Source organism: Cydia strobilella, chromosome Z (assembly GCF_947568885.1).
Source record: "Cydia strobilella chromosome Z, ilCydStro3.1, whole genome shotgun sequence".
Lineage (NCBI taxonomy): Eukaryota > Metazoa > Arthropoda > Insecta > Lepidoptera > Tortricidae > Cydia > Cydia strobilella.
The window spans coordinates 44,395,915-44,420,628 of NC_086068.1; the positions used below are offsets into that span (position 1 = coordinate 44,395,915).

The window sequence follows — 24,714 nt, forward strand, 5'->3', positions numbered from 1 at the left end:
TATACTCATCCTTTTCTTTTGGGTGCTAGTACCAGTGTAAGACAAAGATAGTATGATTATCTCTGTCTATGTTTGAAATGAGACAGTCCTTTGATAAACTATATTTCATTTAAATATTAGCGGTAAAAATGTCTACTCAAACACGCGTTGGTGTTTTTTTAATCGTTTTGGAGGTAAAGTTGAACATTTTTCATTGTGTATCTGTAATTCTATTTTTTTGGATTTATTGTGCGTTGTTTATTGTATAATATGAGTTCCGACGAAAATATTAAATGAATACCTGTTAATTATACTCCATGTTTAAGGCAACGATGTATGTGAAGCATAATATCAACATAAAAAACGATGTAATCTTAGTTATGTGGCTACTAACACTACAGTCAGAAGGATGCAAGGCGCAAAATCAAAGATACATAAATATACCTTTGAACATTTGTGTAATAAATTGATTAACTACATGTGTAAAATATACGACACGTGTGATAAAGATAGGTACAGGTGGTAGTTATATTTTGTGCCTAGTTTACTTTTAGTTTCTTTAGAATTAAAACTTTGATTTCGTGGAGATTTCTTTATTTATTTCATTGCATGTTTGAGAAAAGCACTATACATACATCGGCGTGAAAAGGGGTTGTCGGCCTCATAACTATCCGGCCTCACTACGTTCGGCCGGCAACCCCTTACTTCCCGGCCTCTGTAGTAATGTACTAGTTGAAACTAATTTCGTAAGCGTAAAGGTCGTAACGTAAAGTATTACGAATACAGTGCACAGTGCACACCCTGAATAATTGAACATCCTTCGACAATACGTAGGTACGACCGTTTTTGCGTACGAGTTTCTTGCCTAGACACGACTACCTTTTTTGCGTTTGAGTTTCTTGCCCAGAGGCGAATATCGTTATAAAAGCAAAAATAACGATAATTTGAACTACCTACGCTGAGCGTCCTATGTATCCCACCAAAAACATTTCATGTAGTGTTGCCAAGACTAGGCGCATAAAGCTTTTACACTAAAAAGCTATCAGATCCCGTAGTAGGTACCAAGACTTACTCTGTAAGTCCTAACTCTATAAGCTCTAACTGTATAAAGCCAACATCTTGGTCAAACGTACAGTACGGCTTGGCCGTTTCGTTGCTGTCAAATTGACAAATTGGACAATCCCTTACTGACACTCAGAATTTGAAAGACTTGTGTTACTACTTTGTACAACAAGTCCACCGAGGGAGTGTTTATGTGACTGCAACGAAACGGCCAAGCCGTACTGTACGTTTGACCAAGATGTTGGCTTTATACAGTTAGAGCTTATAAAGTTAGGAATTACAGAGTAAGTCTTGGTACCTACTACGGGATCTGATAGCTTTTTAGTGTAAAAGCTTTATGCGCCTAGTCTTGGCAACACTTTACATGAAATGTTTTTGGTGGGATTTCATTCATTTTTGTAAGAGTTGATATACCAGCTAGAAATGACAATTATTCGTTTATAGTAATATAATAATTTTAACATTAGATTTTTATAAAAGTTACGTATTGCTATAGCGCTATATATGTAGGGCCTATATAAATTATAAGTCAGGAATTTTATGTATTATAAATTGTAAGTTTCTATGAAAGCATTTTTACCATAATCGGAATTGTTTTTAATGAAGTAAGCGTTAGTGAAGGTCTCCGATTCAGCTCACTCAATCGATTTTTGTAAATTTTGTGTTCATAGATCAGCGCCTAAAGAAGTAGCGGTTTCGATATCATTAGGCATTTTTTTTCTTTTTGAGACATGTGTTCTATCTACACGCAAACATCTAATGCAGAAATTTTATCTATTTAGATATTTAATTCTTAATGGAGAATAAGTAGCCAAATTTCACCTAGGGATCTAGTACCTTGGTGTGTAGGTACATTACATACTTACGTGCTATCGTGGTGCTGTTGGAAAACCGCGGCTTTGTAGTGCGACGATTAGAGTTTGACAGGATTAGTCCCGTTTCCTCACGATGTTTTCTTTCAAGGAAACGCGACTGATAAATATAATTTCGTACATAAGTTTCGAAAAACTCATTGGTACGAGCCGGGGTTTGAACCCGCGACCTCCGGATTGAAAGTCGCACGCTCTTACCGCTAGGCCACAAGGTCGTTATTCTTTATATTTGTCTAAAATATTCGATATCCTAAATGTCAAATAACTTATGCTTCTCAAATGCTACTGCGAACGGTAAATAGTCATATCATAATAGGAAGCTTACATTCACATATGACCTTTTATTTTCGGACGTCACTGCCGTCACTGGTGTGTCAGACAGAGTTCTCAACAGCTGGCTACTCGTAGGCGTGTAGATATCTCGGACCCACCAGTGTAACCTGACCGTAAACTTCGTAACAAAATAAGCATAATCGGAGAGCTTACTTATACCGGTTTGTTTAGCCCTTCACTCGCGTGTGATAAGTAAGCGATTTTAATATATTTTTTAAAGTTCATTACGGCGCCATCCAGTGTTGAGTAGCTGTATTAGATTAGTGTTAGGCGAGCTATTTTGAAATAATTAAAGAACAGATTATGTTTCATAACTTTGACATTATATTTTAGACCGTGGTATATGTTACCTACAGTTGATATTCATTCTAAAAATGACAACCGGTAAAACCCTATTGGAATGGAAAGTTGCTATTAATGTATGCCGCTAAAAAGCTGTCATTTCATATTTACTAGTTTATTAATTCGTGCAAGAAACAGTGCCAATATAGAGGGCGCTACCTGGCTGGTTTTTGTGAACCTGGTTCAAATCTGTACTTTGAAAACTTTTTGCCTTTTTTTATCGTTGTTTTTTTATTAGCATTCCGATCACTGCTACCACACAAAATTTCACGATTCTAGGACTTCAGGAACCAATGTTTCTAGGTTTATGGCTATTTTTAGGTACCCCCATTTTAAGGGGTTGCAGGGCGAAAGTTACAGATTTCTGGTTACCATATGTGATCGCATACCGAACCATCTCTACATGCCAAATTTCAGCATTCTATGACTTCAGGAAGTAGTCTGTATTTTCTATGACGCGAATTTCATGTGTTTCGGACAGTGAAAATTAAAGTACTATAAAATTTTAAGTATAATAGGTAGCTTAATAAAACTTGGTGTTCTTGATAAGTCTACTGAGTACATGGTATACAAAAAATTTCAGCTCTCTAGCATTGTCCAAGCCGAAACTACGAGGGTTCGAAAATACGGCGAAACGTGCCGAGAAAAGATATGCACTGCCTTTTGCCCTTTGTCTCGTCTTGGCGGGGGCACGGCCGTGCCCCCAGATTTTAAATATTTTTTTCTGGCTGGGAAGTATCACGTTTTCGGGCGCGGCTAGACGAGAGGTCTTTAATGAAATTTCATACAAAGTTGCAGGCCTAGGCTGGGAAATAGCTCTCTTTAGGGTTCCGTAGCTAAATGGCAAAAAACGGAACCCTTATTTTTCATCAATTGGTAAGGTGATCGGGAGACAGGGATGATGCTGGCCGGCGGTGACCGCTCCGGGCCAGCATACGAAAGGGTCAGGAAGTCACTGGCGGGCGGTGGCCGCTCCAAGCTGGTGACGGAAAGGGATAGACGCTGGCCGGGGGTGTCCGCTCGGGGCCTGCATCCGGAAAGGTTAGGAAGTCACTGGCGGGCGGTGACCGCTCCAAGCTGGCGACTGATAGGGATAGGTGCTGGCCGGCGGTGTCCGCTCCGGGCCTGCATACAGAAAGGTTAGGGAATCACTGGCGGGCGGTGACCGCTCCGAGCCGGTGACGGACAGGGATATATGTTGGCCGGCGGTGACCGTTACAGGCCCACATACAGGAATTTACTGGCGGGCAGTGTCCGCTCCGAGCCGGTGAAGGATAGGGATATATGTTGGCCAGCGGTGTCCGCTCCGGGCCTACATATGGAGAGGAGTTTTGCCGTGAAGCGGCGGGTACGGAAAGAGTACTCACCTCGCCTTTGAAGGTAAATGCTTCCATATAATCAGAATAGGCTATTTGACAAATTTTTGAAAATGGTTTTAATTGATTGTTTATGACTTAATAATTACACTACATTGATATTTCCGTGAAATTTCCTGTATTAAATATAAAAAAACAATGTTAAAGTTTATTTATTTTGAACGCGCCTTAAACGCTGTTTTTGCAAAGGGGCTAATCACGTGACACGTGTGACGTCACACGCGAGTAAACTCAGTCAATGACCTTAGTAAATCTTATGGTTTATGTGCATTGAATTGATTATTTCACTGTAAAATGGTATATAAATGGTGTATAGTGCCGCAATGTTCAAGTACGACTATAAAAAATCCAGATAAATTGTTTGTTTCCGTTCCAACGAATCCCAAAAAAAGAAAAATGTGGTTAAAACTAGCGCGAAGAGACCCAAAGAGCATTTTAGCGCATACAAATGTTTTATGTGTGAAGACCACTTCGATGTAAGTAATATTTAACTGTAAATAAATATGGTAGTTAAAGCAGCGGATTTTGTTGTATTTAACGAAACAAGATCTAGGTTTATCTAGGGGTGTTGGAATCTGGTACAGAACAATTCAAGATATACCCTTGTGGATACCCTGGTTTGATTCTGCCAACCTCTCTAGAAAAGTGTTAGTCTCAGCTTTCCGAGTCCGGTCCGGACACATCCCTACAAACAAATTTCTGTGCATGATGGGTGTTAAATCGTCACCACTGTGTGCACTGTCAGAAGACTGATGACTTGTCTCACGTGTTGTTGGAATGCGTCCGGAATTCGGACTTGAGAAAAAGAATTTTTGGTAGTCTGGGCTTCATGCACAATGGACAGATCAATTGTTGGTAGGCAGAGCCTTTATCGGACAAAGCAATCAGTGTTTACCACTTTATTGACCTCTCCCTTGAGTAGGGAACTATGATAGCACCCATGAGGCTGACATGTTCACCTAGTGTCCAAAGCCTCCATAAAAACAAGATAAAAAAAAAAAAGATCTAGGTATTTAATGTATTACTACATAACCTCACAACATAGCTCTTTCAGCATTAGTAGGTAGTTAGTAGCATACTTTTTCTTTCAAACTAAAGTGCAGTATGGAGATACTATTCTCGTCATCGTATTCTATATATATATCGTCGTCGTATTCGTATCATCGAAATCGAAATGTTCGTAAATAAACAATTTCTACGTATACTCACATAGCTGTTTTTACATTTCTAAGTTCCGCAGCATAGTAATCCGGATTATCTTTAAAGAAAAGTGCAACCATTGATGCGTCTATGTCTGGTAGGTTGCCGCTATCAGCTTTCACATATTTCGGCTCCATTTTGAGATTCTTATGAATATTGTGCTACTAGATATACGGATAAATCGGAATATATCAGAAAACTGTGGAACAATAACTAAAATTAACTAAATACAAATAAAACAGTTAAAACACTCAAGGCAATCAAGAATGTTTACGCGCGTGTGACGTCATCCGAGCGTTGACCAATCACAGAGCATTCACGTCCCTGATGAAATTTCAAAAAATATTAAATTTTCTTTCGTTTATATTCCAAAAACTAAACATAATTTACATTCAAATATAGTGAAATATACTTTATTAGTTTATTATCTTTCAGGATGACAGCAATTCGTTATATATTTTTAATGTTGTCAAATACCCTATTAGTGGTGGTATTCCAGGATCGTATTAACTGTTTATAAGGCACAAGATTGGCCATCATATCACATCATATTTTTGGATTGTTATTTTCTTATACCGAATTTTAGGATTATAAAGTGGCAAAAAGGCTTGAAATGTGGATTTGTTTATAGTTCGTTTAAGGTGGTTCGATTTTCATACAAAATTCAATCTGCTTTAATTAAGGCACTACACACTATTACTACACAAATATTTGCTCATTTATCTACTTTCGAATATTCGTTTGCGCTAAATTAATAGAAAAACTTTGTTTCATACAGAAATCATACGTAAATCAACGTAATTTTTTCATCAATTTTACGTATGTGTGTGTCACAAATGTCGTGTACAAATACGTTGCGTGCGGCGTTGCCACTCTATGACGTTGGCGACGTTGCCTGGCCGACCTGGCAGGATTTGCAGTGCCGTCATGTTTAGGGCATTTTTTGTTGACAGTGTTTGACAGTGTTGACACTGACACATAGGGTCATGTTTATTTTGACTTATCAATTAGTTTGTATAAATTGAAAATGATAGCAACGTCTAAATCAAGTTACAAAAATCATCGGTGTTCTGGTCCGCGAAAATCCAGGAAAATTCACTCAAATGGAGCGGAATTCGTGATGGTAAAGTTTCATAAGGTACAGTTTCACTCCTTTATTGTACATTGTAATTTTCTCGTGCCGATCTTTTTAGAAAATAATTCTCACTTCTTCCGTAATGGTAGGATAATAAGCAGTGAACAATACCCATATAATGTAATTATTACTGTTTTGGTTGCCGAATAGTCAATGTGTCACTAACTCTAGGTTTTTTCAGGTATTGTGTAAAATGAAGAGGCAATCTTGGAAATTGAATGTTTTCCTTCATTAGCCAGAAAAAATCAGGACATCCTCACAGCAATAAAGTAAAATGAAACATTTCCTAGGGTTGAAAATTATGGAATTTTGTATATGAATGAAAAACACAATTATTACTAGGTAAGTGAATGATAACTTTATTAGAATCCATATTGTTGCATCATCTTTCTTCCTATAACATTAGAGATTTTGTGCTATCATGATATTATTTTTCTTTCAGGTACAGGGACAACTACGGATAACTAATATGAAAAAATGTTATTTCGTTTGTTGTGTGAATCCATCTACACCAACAAGACATCCACTGCTGGACATAGGCCTCCCCAGGGATCTCCACAACGAATGGTCTTGCAAGACCGGCCAAAATATCGAGAAATAAATAATATAAATAAACATGATAAATATCCCGTTTTCTATAATAGTTATAATTAGAAGGCCATGCAATGTTGTTACTCACTGTACCTACTTGAATCCAAAAAATAAAATAAAAAAAAGTTTTAATTTTATTTTACAATTACTACTTTATTATTAGTACATTACTATACAAGTGCGAAAAGTAGGAAATTGGCAACGAGTGGCGATAAATTGAAACACGACCGAAGGAAGTGTTTTAATCGACACGAGTTGCGAATTACCTTTTCGCACGTGTATTGTACAACTTTTTACAGTACATAATTATGGCCCTTTACATTTTCGACATATGCACGTATTGTACTAATTACCGCACTAGGGCGGTAACGTATATGTAGCACCATATGTACTAAAAAGTATTTTACAGTACATATGGTGCAACTTTCTCGCCCTAGTGCGTAAAGAGCACTTTTCATGCATATGTCGAAAGTTTAAAGGGCCATATGTACTGTAAAACGTTGTACGATACACGTGCGAATAGGTAATTCGCAACTCGTGTCGATTTAAAACACTCTCTGCGGTCGTGTTTTAATCTGTCGCCACTCGTTTCGAATTTTCTCTTTTCCGCACTTGTATCGTAAATAACTATTTCAAACTGCAAGGGTACGATGGCATTATTAGATTATAAATTGTATGGAGATGAAATCTATCATCGTACCCTTCCAGTTTGAAAAATACTATAGAGGCTGGGCAGTAAGGGATTGCTTTACTTGTAGAACTATATTTAGCGCTTTAAAAAAAAACTGATACCTGACACTTACAAACCTGGACTTCCTTGGGCTAGTGCTACTAAGAATCGTCAGTATTCTCCATCCTTTCTGAGTTGGAAGAACCCAAAAAGGTGAGATTTGTGAAAGTCAGGTTTTCAATATATGTGGCGTTTTCAACCAAACGGGTACCTACTTATTGTTGTCATATTTCCATAAAGCTTCAAAATGAAATCAACCTAATCGACAACCGACAATGTGGTACCTTTTAGTTCAAAACGTCACATATTTTTATAAAACGTTATAAACTAATTTATTAATAATACTGAATATCTGGGAGAAAAAGAAAACATAAGTAAAAACTCAAAAATGCTCGTTTTCCCAGAGATAAGACCTAGCTAGATCGAACCCCTTACCTACAGCAAATTTCATCGAAATCGTTAGAGCCGTTTCCGATATCACTGAAATATATTTCGGTTATATCGGAATTGGACAAGAATTCGAAGAATAAAAGGTATAAGAATCATAAGATAGGACAAAAAAAGTACCCCTGACGTACCAGTCTCGAACCCGAATCCTCTTGCACGTATTTCCACGAACATACCGCAACGCCATTGCAGCATACTTACACTGCATGAAATTGTCTACTACAAGCATCACGGAAACACTGTTTGCAAGTGTGAGTAATAGTAGGAAATAGCATGACAGAAACACTCTGTCGACTTTAAAAGTGTTTTTTGCACTAATGAAGTATTCAATGTTTATTATAATAGTTCAATATTTATGTAAAGAGTGCGCTAAACATACTTTTAAGTATACAGATACCAACACTATTCCACAAAAAAATAAAACCTGAAAATTTGCGAAAGTGACGCCATCTAGCGGGGTTTAAGCTTTGGGTAACCTAGTCGAACCACCTTAAGAGGGTTTAATTATCTCGCCTGATGCATTAATCTAAAGTATCTAAACGAATGTATGTTACTAAGCCAAATAGACACGAGTTTTTTTTTTGTAAAGAAGTTCAAGAAGATCTTCTTAGACTAGATCAATATTCCGCTATCAATAAACTAGATATAAATGTGTCCAAATGTTTTGCCATCTCCTTTAAGGGGCCCACTGACTATCAGTCCGCCGGACGATATCGGCCTGTCAGTTGTTCGGAACTGTCAAATTTTTGTTCTAACTGACAGGCCTATATCGTCCGGCGGACTGATAGTCAGTGGGCCCCTTTACTCGAAAGCGTAATGTCTTTAATTATAACTATATGCAAAAATAGATATAACTCCGTAATAGATAGATACAGTCTAAGGAAAAAACGTGCCTCGAAAATCAAGAAAATTTGATTCTCGTTCAGAGGGCGCTACTAGTTTTGGCCTACAGTCGTATAGATGGCGTTGACGGTTTCGTTTGTTATTTAACAATTTTAACGCATATCAGTGAAAGAACATGGGTCAAAATCATAAAAATAATTAATGCAAATAAAAAAAAACATTTATCTATATTTAAATACATTCTATCGTATTTTTATAAATCTTTATTTTTAGTTTTAGAGTGTGTCGCAGATGGCAGTGAATTTACTGGGGTTACAAAATTTACTATGACAGTACCGCTCTAGTATAAGTTACTCTATGCTATATGTTAAAAAATGAGATTATTTCCAAGTGTAGTGAGATAAGGGACTTGGGTGTCTTAATGGACAATAAGTTGATTTTTGATCGGCACGTGGATTCAATAGTCAATAAAGCTTTTAAGGCACTTGGTTTTATCACAAGATCGTGCAAGAACTTTAATAAGTTAAAATCAATTAAAATTGTCTATTGCGCATTTGTAAGAAGCCATCTCGAATACGCCTCTCAGGTTTGGAACCCTTGTTATGACACCTATATTTCTAAAATAGAAAAAGTTCAAAAAAGTTTATTCGTTCTCTGAGATTTAAATTCAAAATTCCAAAACAAAGTTATAAACAGCATTGTGCAAAACTTCATCTGCTACCTCTCTACATCCGGCGTAATATATCCGACGTAATATATATTATGAAAATTGCTCAGAACCATGTAGACTGTCCTGATCTACTAGCCAACTTGAATTTCGCAGTCCCCCCACGCATATCCTCTCGCACCAAAAAAACCTTCCATATTCCCTCCGTTCATACTAATTACAGGAAAAACTCCTTCCTTCTAAGAGCTGGTAAGTCTTTCAATCAGCTTTGGAAACATCATGATCTCATCGATCTGTTCTGCGATAGCTTTAGTTCGATACGTAAGCTAATGACTTAGGACTTTTCCCACTGTTAAGTGTTAACAGTGGAAAAAGTGTTAACTCAACACTCTATCCTGTTCTTTTTTTCTCTCTTTTGTTCTTCTTGTTAACTGTTTAAACCAATTTTCCCTCTCTAGTAAGATAAGTAAAGTATATTTATAAGTTAGTAAGTATTATTAGTTGTAATTTCGCACGCCATGCACTTTACGCAGTTTCTATCGGTGGAAACTTGTAATTGGCTCACTGCTTCTATGTTATTACCTAACGTGTTACTTTAGCTGTAAGTTTTCCTAATAAATAAAATAAAAATAAAATAAATAAATGTATACCTACTTGTAGCTTGTGGTGCGTGCGCTCGGTTTCGAGTTGCTGGGTGAGGCGCGCGAGGTCGGCGTGCAGTCTCGTCGCCCGCTGCTGCGCTCGCGCCAGCTCCCCCGCAGACTCCGCCGCGCGCCGCCGCGCCGCTGTCGCCTCTTCTTCTGCCGCGGAACACTGCGACCTGAAATCAATATACACTGGTTTTGAATGAGTTTAAAGTCCAGTTACCAATTAGCAACGGCGTGAATAGTACATTACTACAGAGGCCGGGAAGTAAGGGGTTGCCGGCCGAATGCATATATACGGCCGAACGTAGTGAGGCCGGATAGTTATGAGGCCGACAACCCCTTTTCACGCCGATGTATGTATAGTGCTTTTCTCAAACATGCAATGAAATAAATAAAGAAATCTCCACGAAATCAAAGTTTTAATTCTAAAGAAACTAAAAGTAAACTAGGCACAAAATATAACTACCACTTGTACCTATCTTTATCACACGTGTCGTATATTTTACACATGTAGTTAATCAATTTATTACACAAATGTTCAAAGGTATATTTATGTATCTTTGATTTTTCGCCTTGCATCCTTCTGACTGTAGTTTTAGCCACATAACTAAGATTACATCGTTTTTTATGTTGATATTATGCTTCACATACATCGTTGCCTTAAACATGGAGTATAATTAACAGGTATTCATTTAATATTTTCGTCGGAACTCATATTAAATAACACAATAAACAACGCACAATAAATCCAATAAAATAGAATTACAGATACACAATGAAAAATGTTCAACTTTACCTCCAAAACGATTCAAAAAACACCAACGCGTGTTTGAGTAGACATTTTTACCGCTAATATTTAAATGAAATATGTTTGTCAAAGGACTGTCTCATTTCAAACATAGACAGAGATAATCATACTATCTTTGTCTTACACTGGTACTAGCACCCAAAAGAAAAGGATGAGTATAGTTTTTTTGTTCTTATTTACTGACAAACTGGTTTGACCAACTATATTTTAAATCTGTATTTGTAGGTAAATTTGCAAGTCAATATTATTGGAATTTGTTAATAATGTTTTATTTATATATTTTTTGTAAATTCGATACAAATAAAACTGCAAAATATATTAATTATCGTTTATTGTTTTTTTAAGGGGTATTGGCAGAATGTCATTCCGAACCATAAGCAAATATTGGTTATAGTTTTTTTTTGGCTGAATGTCATGATGCTGTGTCACAAATATATGTGAAATGGAAATTAAAAAGAGCCACTTCCCGGCCTAGGCCTGCAACTTTGTATGAAATTTCATTACAGGCCCCTCGTCTAGCCGCGCCGGAGTCGTGATACTTCCCAGCCTAATATAAAGAACGTAATATCAATATTACATAGCATGTTTGAGAAAAAGGGGTTGTCGGCCTCATAACTATCCGGCCTCACTACGTTCGGACGTCTATATGCATTCGGCCGACAACCCCTTCCTTCCTAGCCTCTGTAGTAATGTACTATTATTTTCGCACGCAGGGCGGTACGCGGTACTCACCTCGCCTTTGAAGGTAAATGCTTCCATATAATTAAAATTAGTGGTGGTATTCCAGGATCGTATTAACAGGACTGTACTAATATTTTTCTCAAACATGCTATGTAATATTGATATTACGTTCTTTATATTAGGCTGGGAAGTATCACGACTCCGGCGCGGCTAGACGAGGGGCCTGTAATGAAATTTCATACAAAGTTGCAGGCCTAGGCCGGGAAGTGCCTCTTTTTTAATTTCCATTTCACATATATTTGTGACACAGCATCATGGCATTCAGCCAAAAAAAAAACTATAACCAATATTTGCTTATGGTTCGGAATGACATTCTGCCAATAAGGGGTATAAAAAAGCAATAAACGATAATTAATATATTTTGCAGTTTTACAAAAATATATAAATAAAACATTATTAACAAATTCCAATAATATTGAATTGCAAATTTACCTACAAATACAGATTTAAAATATAGTTGGTCAAACCAGTTTGTCAGTAAAAAAGAACAAAAAAACTATACTCATCCTTTTCTTTTGGGTGCTAGTACCAGTGTAAGACAAAGATAGTATGATTATCTCTGTCTATGTTTGAAATGAGACAGTCCTTTGATAAACTATATAAAATGTCTACTCAAACACGCGTTGGTGTTTTTTTAATCGTTTTGGAGGTAAAGTTGAACATTTTTCATTGTGTATCTGTAATTCTATTTTATTGGATTTATTGTGCGTTGTTTATTGTATAATATGAGTTCCGACGAAAATATTAAATGAATACCTGTTAATTATACTCCATGTTTAAGGCAACGATGTATGTGAAGCATAATATCAACATAAAAAACGATGTAATCTTAGTTATGTGGCTACTAACACTACAGTCAGAAGGATGCAAGGCGAAAAATCAAAGATACATAAATATACCTTTGAACATTTGTGTAATAAATTGATTAACTACATGTGTAAAATATACGACACGTGTGATAAAGATAGGTACAGGTAGTAGTTATATTTTGTGCCTAGTTTACTTTTAGTTTCTTTAGAATTAAAACTTTGATTTCGTGGAGATTTCTTTATTTATTTCATTGCATGTTTGAGAAAAGCACTATACATACATCGGCGTGAAAAGGGGTTGTCGGCCTCATAACTATCCGGCCTCACTACGTTCGGCCGTATATATGCATTCGGCCGGCAACCCCTTACTTCCCGGCCTCTGTAGTAATGTACTATTACTTACTGGACGGTCGCCAGTTTAGACGTAAGGGTTTCGATGTGAGCCTTAAACGCAGCGGCTTCTTCCTTCAGCCGCTCCTCCTGGCTGTGATCTACCGTCTGATTTTGGCGCAGCACAGCTTGAGCTCTAACCTGCATCAAATATTTATTTCTGTACATTAGTACTGAATTAGTACATCTACCCCGAGGACACATTTGTCTTTAGTATCGGCAGTATTCCAAATGATCAAAAAAAACAGTAGCATTTCTTTGTAAGTTGTTTTTTTAAACATCATTATTTAGATTTGTTTAGAACAAATGCCTCACCTTATAACTAGCATGTTCAGTCTTTAAGTCTTCCAACTCAATTTTTGTGATATTCAATTGGTCATTTAGTTCAGCACACTTGAACTCAATTCGTTTCATTTTGTTATTCAATTCCGCCTTGTCTTGGCCGAGACTCGTGATTATCTTTTCTTTATCACTTAGTAAAGAGGTAGTCTCAAGGTTTGATTCTTCATTTTTCCGCTTCTCTTCCTCGACTTCTTGCTCTAATTTTGAAATGATGTTATTTTTTGCTTTAATGACCACATCCTTTTCTTTTGACTCGTCAAGAGCATTCTGTAACTCTTCTCGGATCAACCGGTTCTGTGTTTCATCAGCTTTTATTTGTTCTTCTAGCAAATTAATCTGTACTTTCATTGAGGCGATGGTTCCTTCTTGCGTATCGATTGTAGACTCCATCTGAAAATCAGGCATATTCGACATAATAAGTATGTATTTATGTCATAACATTTCGTTGGAATTCATTTGTCCCCGCCCCACGTGACTGCCGCTATACATGAGGCGGGGACAAATGGTAATACATGAAACATTTAATAATTAAAAACCTAAATATTCATACGTATTAATAAAAACAAAAATACATGCAGGGTATTTGAAGTACATATAAACAAAAAGTATAAACATGATTGTTGCAACTTGATACTTCACCTGTACAATTTTTTTCTTGTTTTCTTGCATCTTTGAAGTTAAATCTTTCATAGATTTCTCATAATCTTCCATTTCTAGGCTGAGAACATCTTTTTTCTTAACATCGCGACGAGCCTTATCCAGGTTTTCCTTTGTAGCCTTGTGTGCCTCTATTTCAGCTTCTAATCTCTGGTTTACACTTGCAAGTTCGCCTAAAACCAATATTAATGATTTATTCTTATGACAAGGACCCATTTCTCGATTAGTATTAGACTTAGACTAATGTTATTAGTCTACCAACTAGTATATTATATAGGTTTAAATGATAAAACAATAAATAGTGTAATACCGTTCGATCAACGAGCCCCCGAAAAATAAGATGCCGATAAACGCGAAGACATGTACATACGTACCGCCTTAAACGCGTCGTAAGGATAAGCTCTAGCGATGTCGGTCCTTACACTGCGCTGATATAATATTACCTTTAAGTAGTTGTAATTCACTCGTAGAACTTTCCATAGACTGGAGAGAGAGAGTCAGATTTTGCACTTTTGTCTCGAGTTCCGATATAAGAGCCTGGTTTCTTTGTTCCTGCCGAGTCTGGTCCGTGTGCCCGTGATCGACCTCGTCATTCGAGGCTACCTTTATTTTGGGAGTCTCTTCAAGTAATTTAGTAAGTTTCTCTTTTTCTTTTTCTGCACTTTGCAACTGCATCATGGTTTCATTCAACTTCTTTTTTAGTTTCAAAGCAAAAATTCGTAGCTTCGTGTACCTGTAATTTATTTTCGCCATCATATTAAATGATACTTTATTAACTCTAAAATAATACTCAATTCGAATAAGTAACTAAATGAATTAATACAATTCTTTACTTTTCCTCAAAAGTTTCATCTAAATCTCGCATACGGGAATATTCTTCTGCTTTAGATATCGTTGAAGTAGACATATCTTCATTACTTATGTCCGCAGCTAAAACAAAAATTTGACAGTGATTACGGTAATATACTATATTTAAAACAATAAAAAATAAAAATATGAGTATATTAGTAATATTAACATATTCACCAGAACAAGACTGTTGTTTAATTTTCTCTATTTCTTCTCTTAAAGCCAAAATTACAGCTTCTTTTTCAGCCAAGCTCTTTATTGCAGTTTTTCTGTCAGATAACAACTTCTGGCTTATGTCACTTTCTTCACTAGTTTTCTGTTTTTCATTAGTTAAATCATGTTCTAACACTCCTATTGTTTTACGAAGTTCTTCTTTTTCCTGATTAGAGATATCCCTGTCCTTTTCTAATGTATCTATTAACCTCTCCATTTCACCAATAGCTTTTTGTAATTTAGATATACTCTCTCCACGTTCTTTAAGTACTTGATTTATTTCTTTCATTTCGTTTAGTAACTCTGCGTTTTCCGTTTTATAACTGGAAAGTTTTAATTTTGCATCTTCATTTTCAGCTACTAGACTATCAAACTCTTTTAGTTTCGAACGCGATTCTTTAACTTCGGCTATAAGTGAAGCATTTTCCTGTTTGTACGCTGACAATTTTGTTTCTGACTTTACAATATCTGCTTGCAATGATACATTTAATTCAGACATATTATCGGACTCATCCTTGGGCTGTTCTAAAGATAATTTCAGAGTTTCAACTTCTTCCTTTAATAATCCATTAATATCGACCATATTTTCATACTCTTTTTTCAGTAAATCATGCTGCTCTTGAAGAGCTGCCACTTGACATTTTAACACACTGACTTGCCCATCTTTTTCAGATTTTGCGCGTTCGTGTAAGATTTCGTTCTCTTTTAGTAATTCATTAATTTCTAAGTTCAAATTATGTATATCATTTTGCATTTTTTGAACTTGACTGGTCAAGGTATTATTTTTCCCTTCTAATTCCAGAGACATATCCCTGGCATTAAGTTTTTCTTTGACTAGTGTAGATTTTTCGCTTTCCAAAGCTCTTATTTGTAATTTTAAAACTTCATTATTTGTATTCTTTTTCTGTAGCTGGTCAATGAGTTCCGCATTCTTGGTCTCTGTCTTTTCCAATTCTGTGTTCCTAATTAATAAAGCTTCATATTTTTCTCCAAGATTTTCCAGCTCCTGTTTTATGTTATCAATATCTTGGATATTATCTTTAAGAGCTTGTAAATGTTTTGTTAGTTCATTGTTATTTTGTTCTAAATCACCTTTTTGATTTTGTAATTGGATAATTTGGTTTCTTAGAGCGTGAACGTCTTTTAACGTAGATACTGTAGAATCACAGTCTGTTACACTCGTCTGTTGTTTTAATTGCTCCTCTAATACGGCTAACTTATCCTTTAACCTATTATTTTCTTCATTAAGCTTTTTAACTTGGCCATCTAAAACGACGGAAGCCGCGATAATGTCATTTTGCCATTTAGGAATGTTTTCTGAATATTCTTTAACTGTTTTTGATAGTATGAATCTGGAATTTTTAAGTTGATTTATACAAGCAGCACATTTAGATATTTTATCTCTGTAACTTTTTAACTTAATGCTAGATTTTTCTTGGTTGACTTTTTCATTCTCATATAGTTGTGTTATCTCCTTTATCTTATTTTCATATTCAACTGTTTTATTTTTAACTTCATCAGTATTTTCTGATGATTTAAGTTTACTTTCTAGGTCAGCAATTTTGTCGTTAAGTTCTTTAAATTTTGCTTCAAATGCAGATTCTGCAATGAAAAGTAGAAAGTATTATGCACAGCCTAATAAAAAAATAAACCATTAGTAATTTTAAATATTTGGTAAGATTAGACTGCTCAAAGAACGACACGTAACATCGTGACGTCACGATGTCAAAAGATTGCATGCTAATGGCAATAAGTAACTAAAAAAGATATATATGTCAGGTCAGAAGAATACATGATAATGGCAATAGGTAACTAAAAATAGTTATTTGTTATACAAGGGTGCAAAGTTGTATTTTACCCACGAGTGTGGAATTGAAACACGAGCAAGCGAAAGGATTCTATAGTTGAACCACAAGCGAAGCGAGTGGTTCTAAAATAGAATCCTGAGCGTAGCGAGTGTTTTAACACACGAGAAGTAAAATACATTTGCACCCGTGTGTAACACAAAACTTTTCCCCTCACTATAGCGAGGAAAGTGCAACATCCACAGGCGTTAGATCATCTTCATCAACTGGAATCACTCATTTTTTTACGATATTATAACAAAAAACTCGGAAATTCTGTACTTTTACGTGAGAAGTTTTTAAGTAAAATTTTTGTTGACAATGTTGACATTTCTGACGTATGAAATGTCAATGATGCGTTTTGAAATTGCATCGACTTAACTTGTGCGTTCAGAATTATATTTATTATAATTATTAAAAAACAAACGTTTATTATGGAATTTTCAGGTTTATGACTTAAAATCATTAAATAAAGCTAAATCAGGTATTTTTTATTAAATTCTCAAACCATTTATTTAATGATAATTAATATCGAACGAACCATTATTATGAGCGTTTTACGTTTTGTTATCTGTCAAGCTACTTAAACACGCTCCATACAAGGTCAAATTACTTTCCCCACTAGTGGATAAAATGCGTTTTTCCCCGCTTGTTTTAAAGGATAAAAGACGGCTTTCCGAACTAGTGAGGGGAAAAGATATATATGTCAGGTCAGAACATTGCATGATAATGGCAATAGGTAACTAAAAATATATATATACGTCAGGGCAGAAGATTGCATGATAATGGCAATAGGTAACTAAAATTACATTTTGTTTAATTACTATACCTATTCATTTTTCATTGCTCTAAGTTGAACGATTTCTTACCTGACTGGAGTTTTTCTTCTAACACCTTTAATTGTTCTCTTTGCTGTAGTCCAATATTATTGAACTCTTCTATTCTTGTTTCCAATTCAGACAGCTGGTTAAGAACTTGCTCATTTTCCTCCACAAGTCTCGTATTTCGTCTTTTAAATGATATATTTTCACTGTCCAGGTCGGACAACTTGATAAGTGAGTCTGTATATTTCTTTTCTTTTATCACTAATTCTGCTTTGTGATTTTTTATTTCTTCCTCATAATTTATACACTGTTGATTTAAATTTCTCAATTTATTTTGGGCAGTTTCAAGGTCAGTTATGTAGTTAAGTTTCTGCTCAGTAAGAGAATTAGCAAGTTCTTCAAGAGTATGAATTTTTTCATCATATTGTTTCTTTGAGTTTTCGTATTCCTTTTGTTTGACTTTATATTGGTCTATTTCACCTTGAAGCTCTGTAATGTAAATAAATATATGAAATGATATTACTAGAATAATAGATTACGTAAATGTTCATGATTGTTATATACTTAATAAGTCAAATTGAAATAGGTACCTAATATTTATTTGTAGTATCTGTTCTGATCTCAATTTAGTTTAACCAATGTTAGTTAAGTTTACGTGCTGACGCGATCGCTTGGACAGGACTGGTCTCAACGGAAGACCAGCGTCAAGATACCTGAAAGGTAACTTGAAATCAAGTTGAGGGGAGACCTTTTCAGTGACGTTTATGTTTTATATTAATAAAAGTGTATTACATTTAAGCAATACTGTAAGCGTCCTGAATAAATTTATTTTCTTTCTTTCTTTCTTTCTATTGTGGCCATTAAATTGTGGGTATACAAAGTGTTTTATTTAATACCCTATGTTTTCTCGGACACTGAAATCTTTTACTTTAGTTGTTCAAGCAATGGTATTAAGAGTCCACAGCAAGCTCGGCCCAATTTCACCTTCCCATACAAACGGAGTTTCGTTCTTATTTTAAAACTATGTGTTGGATTATAATGAAACTTGGCACATACAATGATATGAGGTATATCTAGGCCTGTAATAAGTTTATATAGCTCCAGTTTATAAAACAAACGAAATAGAGCAAAAACAAGTATTGCATGAAAAAAAAAATATTGCTGTATTTATTACCTATGGTATCTGAAGTCTGAAGCTACATAAACTAATTACAGGAATAGATATAGGCCGGTCAGCACAGTTCAAAATGTATGAGAAATCTACATTAATTCTCACATCAGAGACTTTTTGGGGTGTGATTACCTATGTTACAAATAATATATTTTGATAAAAATCTCCACAAAATGTCAATTTTTTTTATAAATCCAAATTATTACTAAAATAGAAAAATAAACCAAAACATCAATTCCCACACTAGAGATTTTCTAATATGCTGTTCTCAAGCATATACTCATTAAGTATTTATATTTTCTTCCAGCTTGACACAGAAACCTGCCCCCACTAACTTTCTTTATTAAATTTTTTTTTACATAAAAATAACAACTAATGTGTATATAAAAATTACATGTTAATTAAGCTCTTTATATTAACTATATTCTACAAAAAAATCTCTAACGTAAATGAATCGGTTTAATTACTATTAACCATTTTTGTTTCAATTTTTTTTTGTTGCTTATAGAAAATGGACACTCGACTTTTGTTTCACCTTCATAAATCTCTTACTCATGTTAGTGTAATAACAAAAAAAATCTCACGTATATGTAATATTGTATGGAATACAACCATAATAATTACGACGTCCAAGCTATTTAAATTACCCACGCAGACACTAACTGACGGGTACTGATTCACTGTAGAGAACGTTTGATCGACTTCCATATCTCCGTCTCACTTCAATGTTCGCGGTAGACGATCGGTCCGCTTGAACAGCCGAGAGTTCGCGATGCGGTCGACCGTTAATTCTCCCATGACTAACTTACCCAGTTTCATCGGTACGCGTTACGATTGTTTACGCATGTTTAATTTTGATTGCGCGCTTACTTAACACACCTCAAGCAAAGCTCCGATAAAACGCGCAATGCATACATTGCGGCATATATCTCACGTATGTCAGCTATGAGGCTATGACGTAGCAATGACAGACAGTGGCAGTTAGTGCCAAATTAGAATACAGACTTTTCTACCAACCATAAGTTTAGTGCAAAGAGAATTTATACTCCTTAGTGAAAACCTAACGGTTTGTGCGAAATTGAGCGTTAAGCTATGCTATGCTAATAAAGATGATGGTGTGATTAACGGAAACTAATAATAGATATAATTTATTTTATTGTATAATACATTCCCGTTTCATTTACACCCAATATTATATCTTTTTCCGTAATAAAATGCGTTTATAATTACTGTAACCGTCTGTGTAGTGTACCATAATATACGCGATGGTTTGTCCTCCGGGCCCAAAATCGATGATCCCCTTTGATTATTTATTTTAAATGAACGTCAAAATCCAGACAGGAAATTTGATTTTGACATTTACGGCTACTGCCGTAGCAGTCGACAGCAATGTCACGCTTCAATATTGCTGCAGTCGACTGCATTGCTGCAGAAAACGTGAAAAAGCTCATTCAATTCAATGGGTAGTAGGGTTATGAGATGAAATGACGCAATAATGAAACTTTAGTAAATTAACAACATTATATTAAATCATTATTACATACTATTTTACTCGAGAACGATGGTGGCCTAGCGGTAAGAGCGTGCGACTTGCAATCCGGAGGTCGCGGGTTCAAACCCCGGCTCGTACCAATGAGTTTCGGAACTTATGTACGAAATATCATTTGATATTTACCAGTCGCTTTTCGGTGAAGGAAAACATCGTGAGGAAACCGGACTAATCCCGACAAGGCCTAGTTTCCCCTCTGGGTTGGACGGTCAGATGGCAGTCGCTTTCGTAAAAACTAGTGCCTCCGCCAATTCTTGGGATTAGTTGCCAAGCGGACCCCAGGCTCCCATGGAGCCGTGGCAAAATGCCGGGACAACGCGAGGAAGATGATGACATACTATTTTACTCGCACTAAAAGGTTTACTACCAACATACTTCTTGGTGCCCAAATGAAATAAATAGTACATTTCGATGCTAGTGCGGAAAGTATGTCATTACTTCACGAGTACCGAGATAGGTATCTTGGCAAGACTCAAGACGAGTGAAGAATTACATTTCCGCACGTGTACCGAACGACGTTTTTTTAATACAGTTGGGGAAAAATAATAAAAACAACAAGTGAGGAATAAAAACAACAAGTAAGGAATAAAAACTTTGGAAACTTAAAACGCCGCTTAGTAAGAAAAAACGCCTCTTTTTTGACAGGCGTTTCGGCAGCTATTCCGTTAAAGTGATATTTTCCAGAATGAACAATAAATGGGCTACATTGTCCATTTTTTTATTTAGTGCAAATCGCCACACTGTAATTGTATTCATCAAAAATGAATTCCTCGTTCCTAAATTATACGAAAATGATATATGTTGCCCTAGTTGCTAAGAACAGGAAGAAATATAGCATAGATTGGACTTGGGGAGCCGACCCTTTCACCCCCCTTTTGGGGGGCGTTACGATCTCGTGGCTACCGGGCTGAATTTGTTTTGTTTGCCCTAAGGAACAATCAATCGTGCCAAGCGGCATCGCCTGAGACAAAAGTGCATACTCAATGCGCTTACTTACCACTATAATTTAATAATCAAATTAATGGCCCTGGAGGGAAATTCTCTGAAAACCTTAAGTTAGCTCATTTTACTTAGACATTCCTTACTTTTTTAAAAAGAAACTAAACTGCATTCAAAGGTTTTAATTTTTTTTTTTTTTCATTTTGCTTGTCTAAAAATATTCTTGAGTACTAAATATTCGATTTTATGGAAATTTTGTACGACGGTCGAGTGTAAGACCTAATGTTTCTTGAAGAAATGTTAAAATAAACATTAACTGTATCGACTAGTAGATTAAAATAGGGAGTGTTTATTGTTTGGAATTTTTAGTTGGTTCGATTCCCAGGCGAGACAAGCGAATTTCAAAAAACCTTTGAATGCAGTTTTGTTTCTTTTTAAAAATAAAATGAGCTAACTTAAGGTTTTAAGGCACTTTCCCTTCAGGGCCCATAAAAAAATTCCACACTATATATTCAGAGCACGTCTCATTCTCAACTGTTAGACCTTAGACTAATATAACTTGATCCCAAGTTTCCTTACAATTATACGTAATCGAGGTCCAGGTTCATACTGGTTTCATGTCGCGATGCGCTCGCTGACAAATACCAAGCGGTACGAATTGCTGACATTTGCGTCTTTTCACTCTCACAGCTCCCGCTACTAAAAGCATCGGATGACAGGATCGTTGAAAAGGGACAAACATATCGTTTGACGTTATGTTACTCTTCTCGTGAATTGTCAAAATTTAAAATTCGAAATTAGCTTTATAATTTGTCCGGGCGGCTATTCGAAGTATAACTAAGTGGACGGTCCTTACTAACCAGTAAGATTCAGATCAAGCATAATAGATGTAAGACTTCAAGGGTCTATTTATATCTGACACAGCATCCAGTATTCTAAACGTTTTGTGAATAGATATAAAAACTTGACAGCTATCGTTTTTCATATAAAGACAGACACTTAATGCATTGAACTATTGAACCTTAACGCAATAAGGTATACTTTCCTAATATACCTTGAGGCTAATTCGAACTTTGTTATAAAAGATGTCATTTTTTTAATTTGCGTGTGCGTTTCGCTCGTACTAGTTAAAATATGTTTTGGTGCGAGCGAGACGGTCGGGCGAATGATAACAAAATGATATATTATTGACATCTTAAATAATGTTCGAATTGGCCTCTGTGAATGCCTGGAAATACCGCATACTTTTTTAATTTTTTATGCTGGAAATTGATTTAATTATCGAGATAAAAATGTATATGTTATTCTTCCATAACTTGTGCAGTTACTGGCAAAAAACTAGAAATGTCCATTAATTGTGCAGAACATTATTTGCTGTTTGTTTCCAAAATCTTGCTGCTATTCTACAAATATAGTAGTGACTCGGGAGATTTTTAAACATGATCGATACAACTACTTCATAACCACCATAGTAAACTTTTCTCTCGGTGTGGGAGTTCCTCGGTCATGAAAAACTTACAAAATAATAATTTGTTTCAATAAATTTATAATTTACATTATTGTCGAGAGATATTCTGACCGTGTAGTCGTATAAGCTTCATAACCCATTCTACGAAAAATATCTTATGTGGGAATTATTGTTTAAGTAGTATAAAAGATTTAAAAAAAAGTTTTATTTCTCAAAAACGGGAACTGATATCAAGTTGTTACTTTACAGACGGGTATTCAATATGATATAGAATTCACCCATGTAGAAAAATTTGAGTGTGCATTTAATGTAACTTTAACTTTATATTGACTCCACTAATATACCTTATCCTTTTATAAGTACAATGTTTCAGAACAATCTAGCTAGTCTTTTTAAAATGAGAGCGTAACTACGTTTGTATGGAGAACCGAGCTTGCCGGGGACTTTAGATAAGGTATTATAGTAATAGTAACCTTTTTGTACATACCTATGGAATAAATTAAATAATTTACAGGGTTCTGTGTCAGTCTGTCTGTCTGTCACAATCAATTTGCTCCAAACTTTTCTGGACAAATGGAGTTGAAATTTGGTACACATTATGTATTTTGTTGACCCTAAACTGTGTAAACTAAAGGGTGGCCCCCATTTTGAAGGTAAATTGTTTAGTGGCAGCCGTACAAGCCCAATTTCAAAAAAAAACCGCAAATCGATGTACAGCTGTGTAGAATATAATAGCAGTCAATAGGAAAATGAAAATTAGGGGAAAACTATAACTTTAGATCAATTATATGTGGTATTTTCTATAAAAAGGCCGTACAATGCTCCGATATAAATACAATGCCGCGCAACGATTATTTGCGAGTTATCTACGCGATAGGCAGCAGTACGTGCAGCACGGATGCTTCGTCTCTGATTCCTACCATACTCGCTCCGGAGTAAGCCAGGGTTCAATTCTAGGCCCTTTTCTGTTCGGCGTCATGATTAATGACCTGGCGTCTCTCCCTAGATATGCGCAATGTCTTCTATACGCCGATGACCTAAAGCTTGTTTATGGTCTGGAACAACTATCCGACTTTAAATCGCTCCAAGAAGATATTAACACGATATATGAATGGAGTATCTCAAACAAACTGCTTTTCCACCCTGAGAAGTGTTCCGTAATGTCTTTTAGCCGATCTCATAATCCCCTATTGGGTAATTACATGTTAGGGACGGAATTAATAAACCGCGTTAACACTATTAAAGACCTAGGTATCATATTTGACTCGCACCTCAATTTTCATGCTCATATGAGTACCCTAGCTACCGACTGCTATCAGAGATTGGGATTTGTTATCCGCAACGCTCGCGATTTTGATAACCCGTTTGTCATCAAGATTGTCTTTACCGCTTTAGTTTAATAAACTGGAGGCAGCGTCCAGAGTGTGGAATCCCCATGAGGTCACTTACGCCTTGCTTCTAGAAAAGATCCAAAAGACGTTCCTGAGATTTTTATTTAAAAAAATCTATGGGTACTATCCCTTCCTTTACCCGACAAAATATTTGCTTGGAACTATGGGTTTTAACTCCCTGGAAGTGAGGCGTCGCGTAATTATGCACTCATGACCGGGGCGTGCAGAATATTACGTGGGGACACAGACTGCCCTCAGCTGGTCTCGCAGCTGTTGCGCCTCCGCGTCCCTCTCTGTCTCAGGCAAAGTTTAATTTTAGACCTCGTCATCGCGACTTACTTGCAGCACCTAAAGCGCGCACTGCGGCGTACAGGCAATCACCACGGCTTCGCGCTTTGCACTACATCAACGCACTTCTCAAGTCGGCTCCGGACTGTGACGTTTTTACCGGTAGTTGGAGGCTAATTTGTGAGGAATGCAAAAACCTTTGTGAGG

At 36.0% G+C, this 24,714-nt stretch overlaps 1 protein-coding gene across 1 annotated transcript in view; it reads right to left on the minus strand.

Annotated features, from left to right (window-relative positions):
- Positions 1-24,714, minus strand: part of LOC134754062 (GRIP and coiled-coil domain-containing protein 2) — a 53,156-nt gene that overhangs the window by 24,107 nt on the left and 4,335 nt on the right. Inside the window, exons 3-10 of the mRNA XM_063690133.1 lie at positions 17,747-18,190; positions 14,998-16,635; positions 14,805-14,901; positions 14,415-14,704; positions 13,954-14,144; positions 13,288-13,704; positions 12,986-13,113; positions 10,232-10,397 (exon numbers count right to left, since the gene is read on the minus strand). Of these exons, the coding sequence (XP_063546203.1) occupies positions 10,232-10,397; positions 12,986-13,113; positions 13,288-13,704; positions 13,954-14,144; positions 14,415-14,704; positions 14,805-14,901; positions 14,998-16,635; positions 17,747-18,190 (3,371 nt within the window). The remainder of the gene's footprint in view (positions 1-10,231; positions 10,398-12,985; positions 13,114-13,287; positions 13,705-13,953; positions 14,145-14,414; positions 14,705-14,804; positions 14,902-14,997; positions 16,636-17,746; positions 18,191-24,714) is intronic.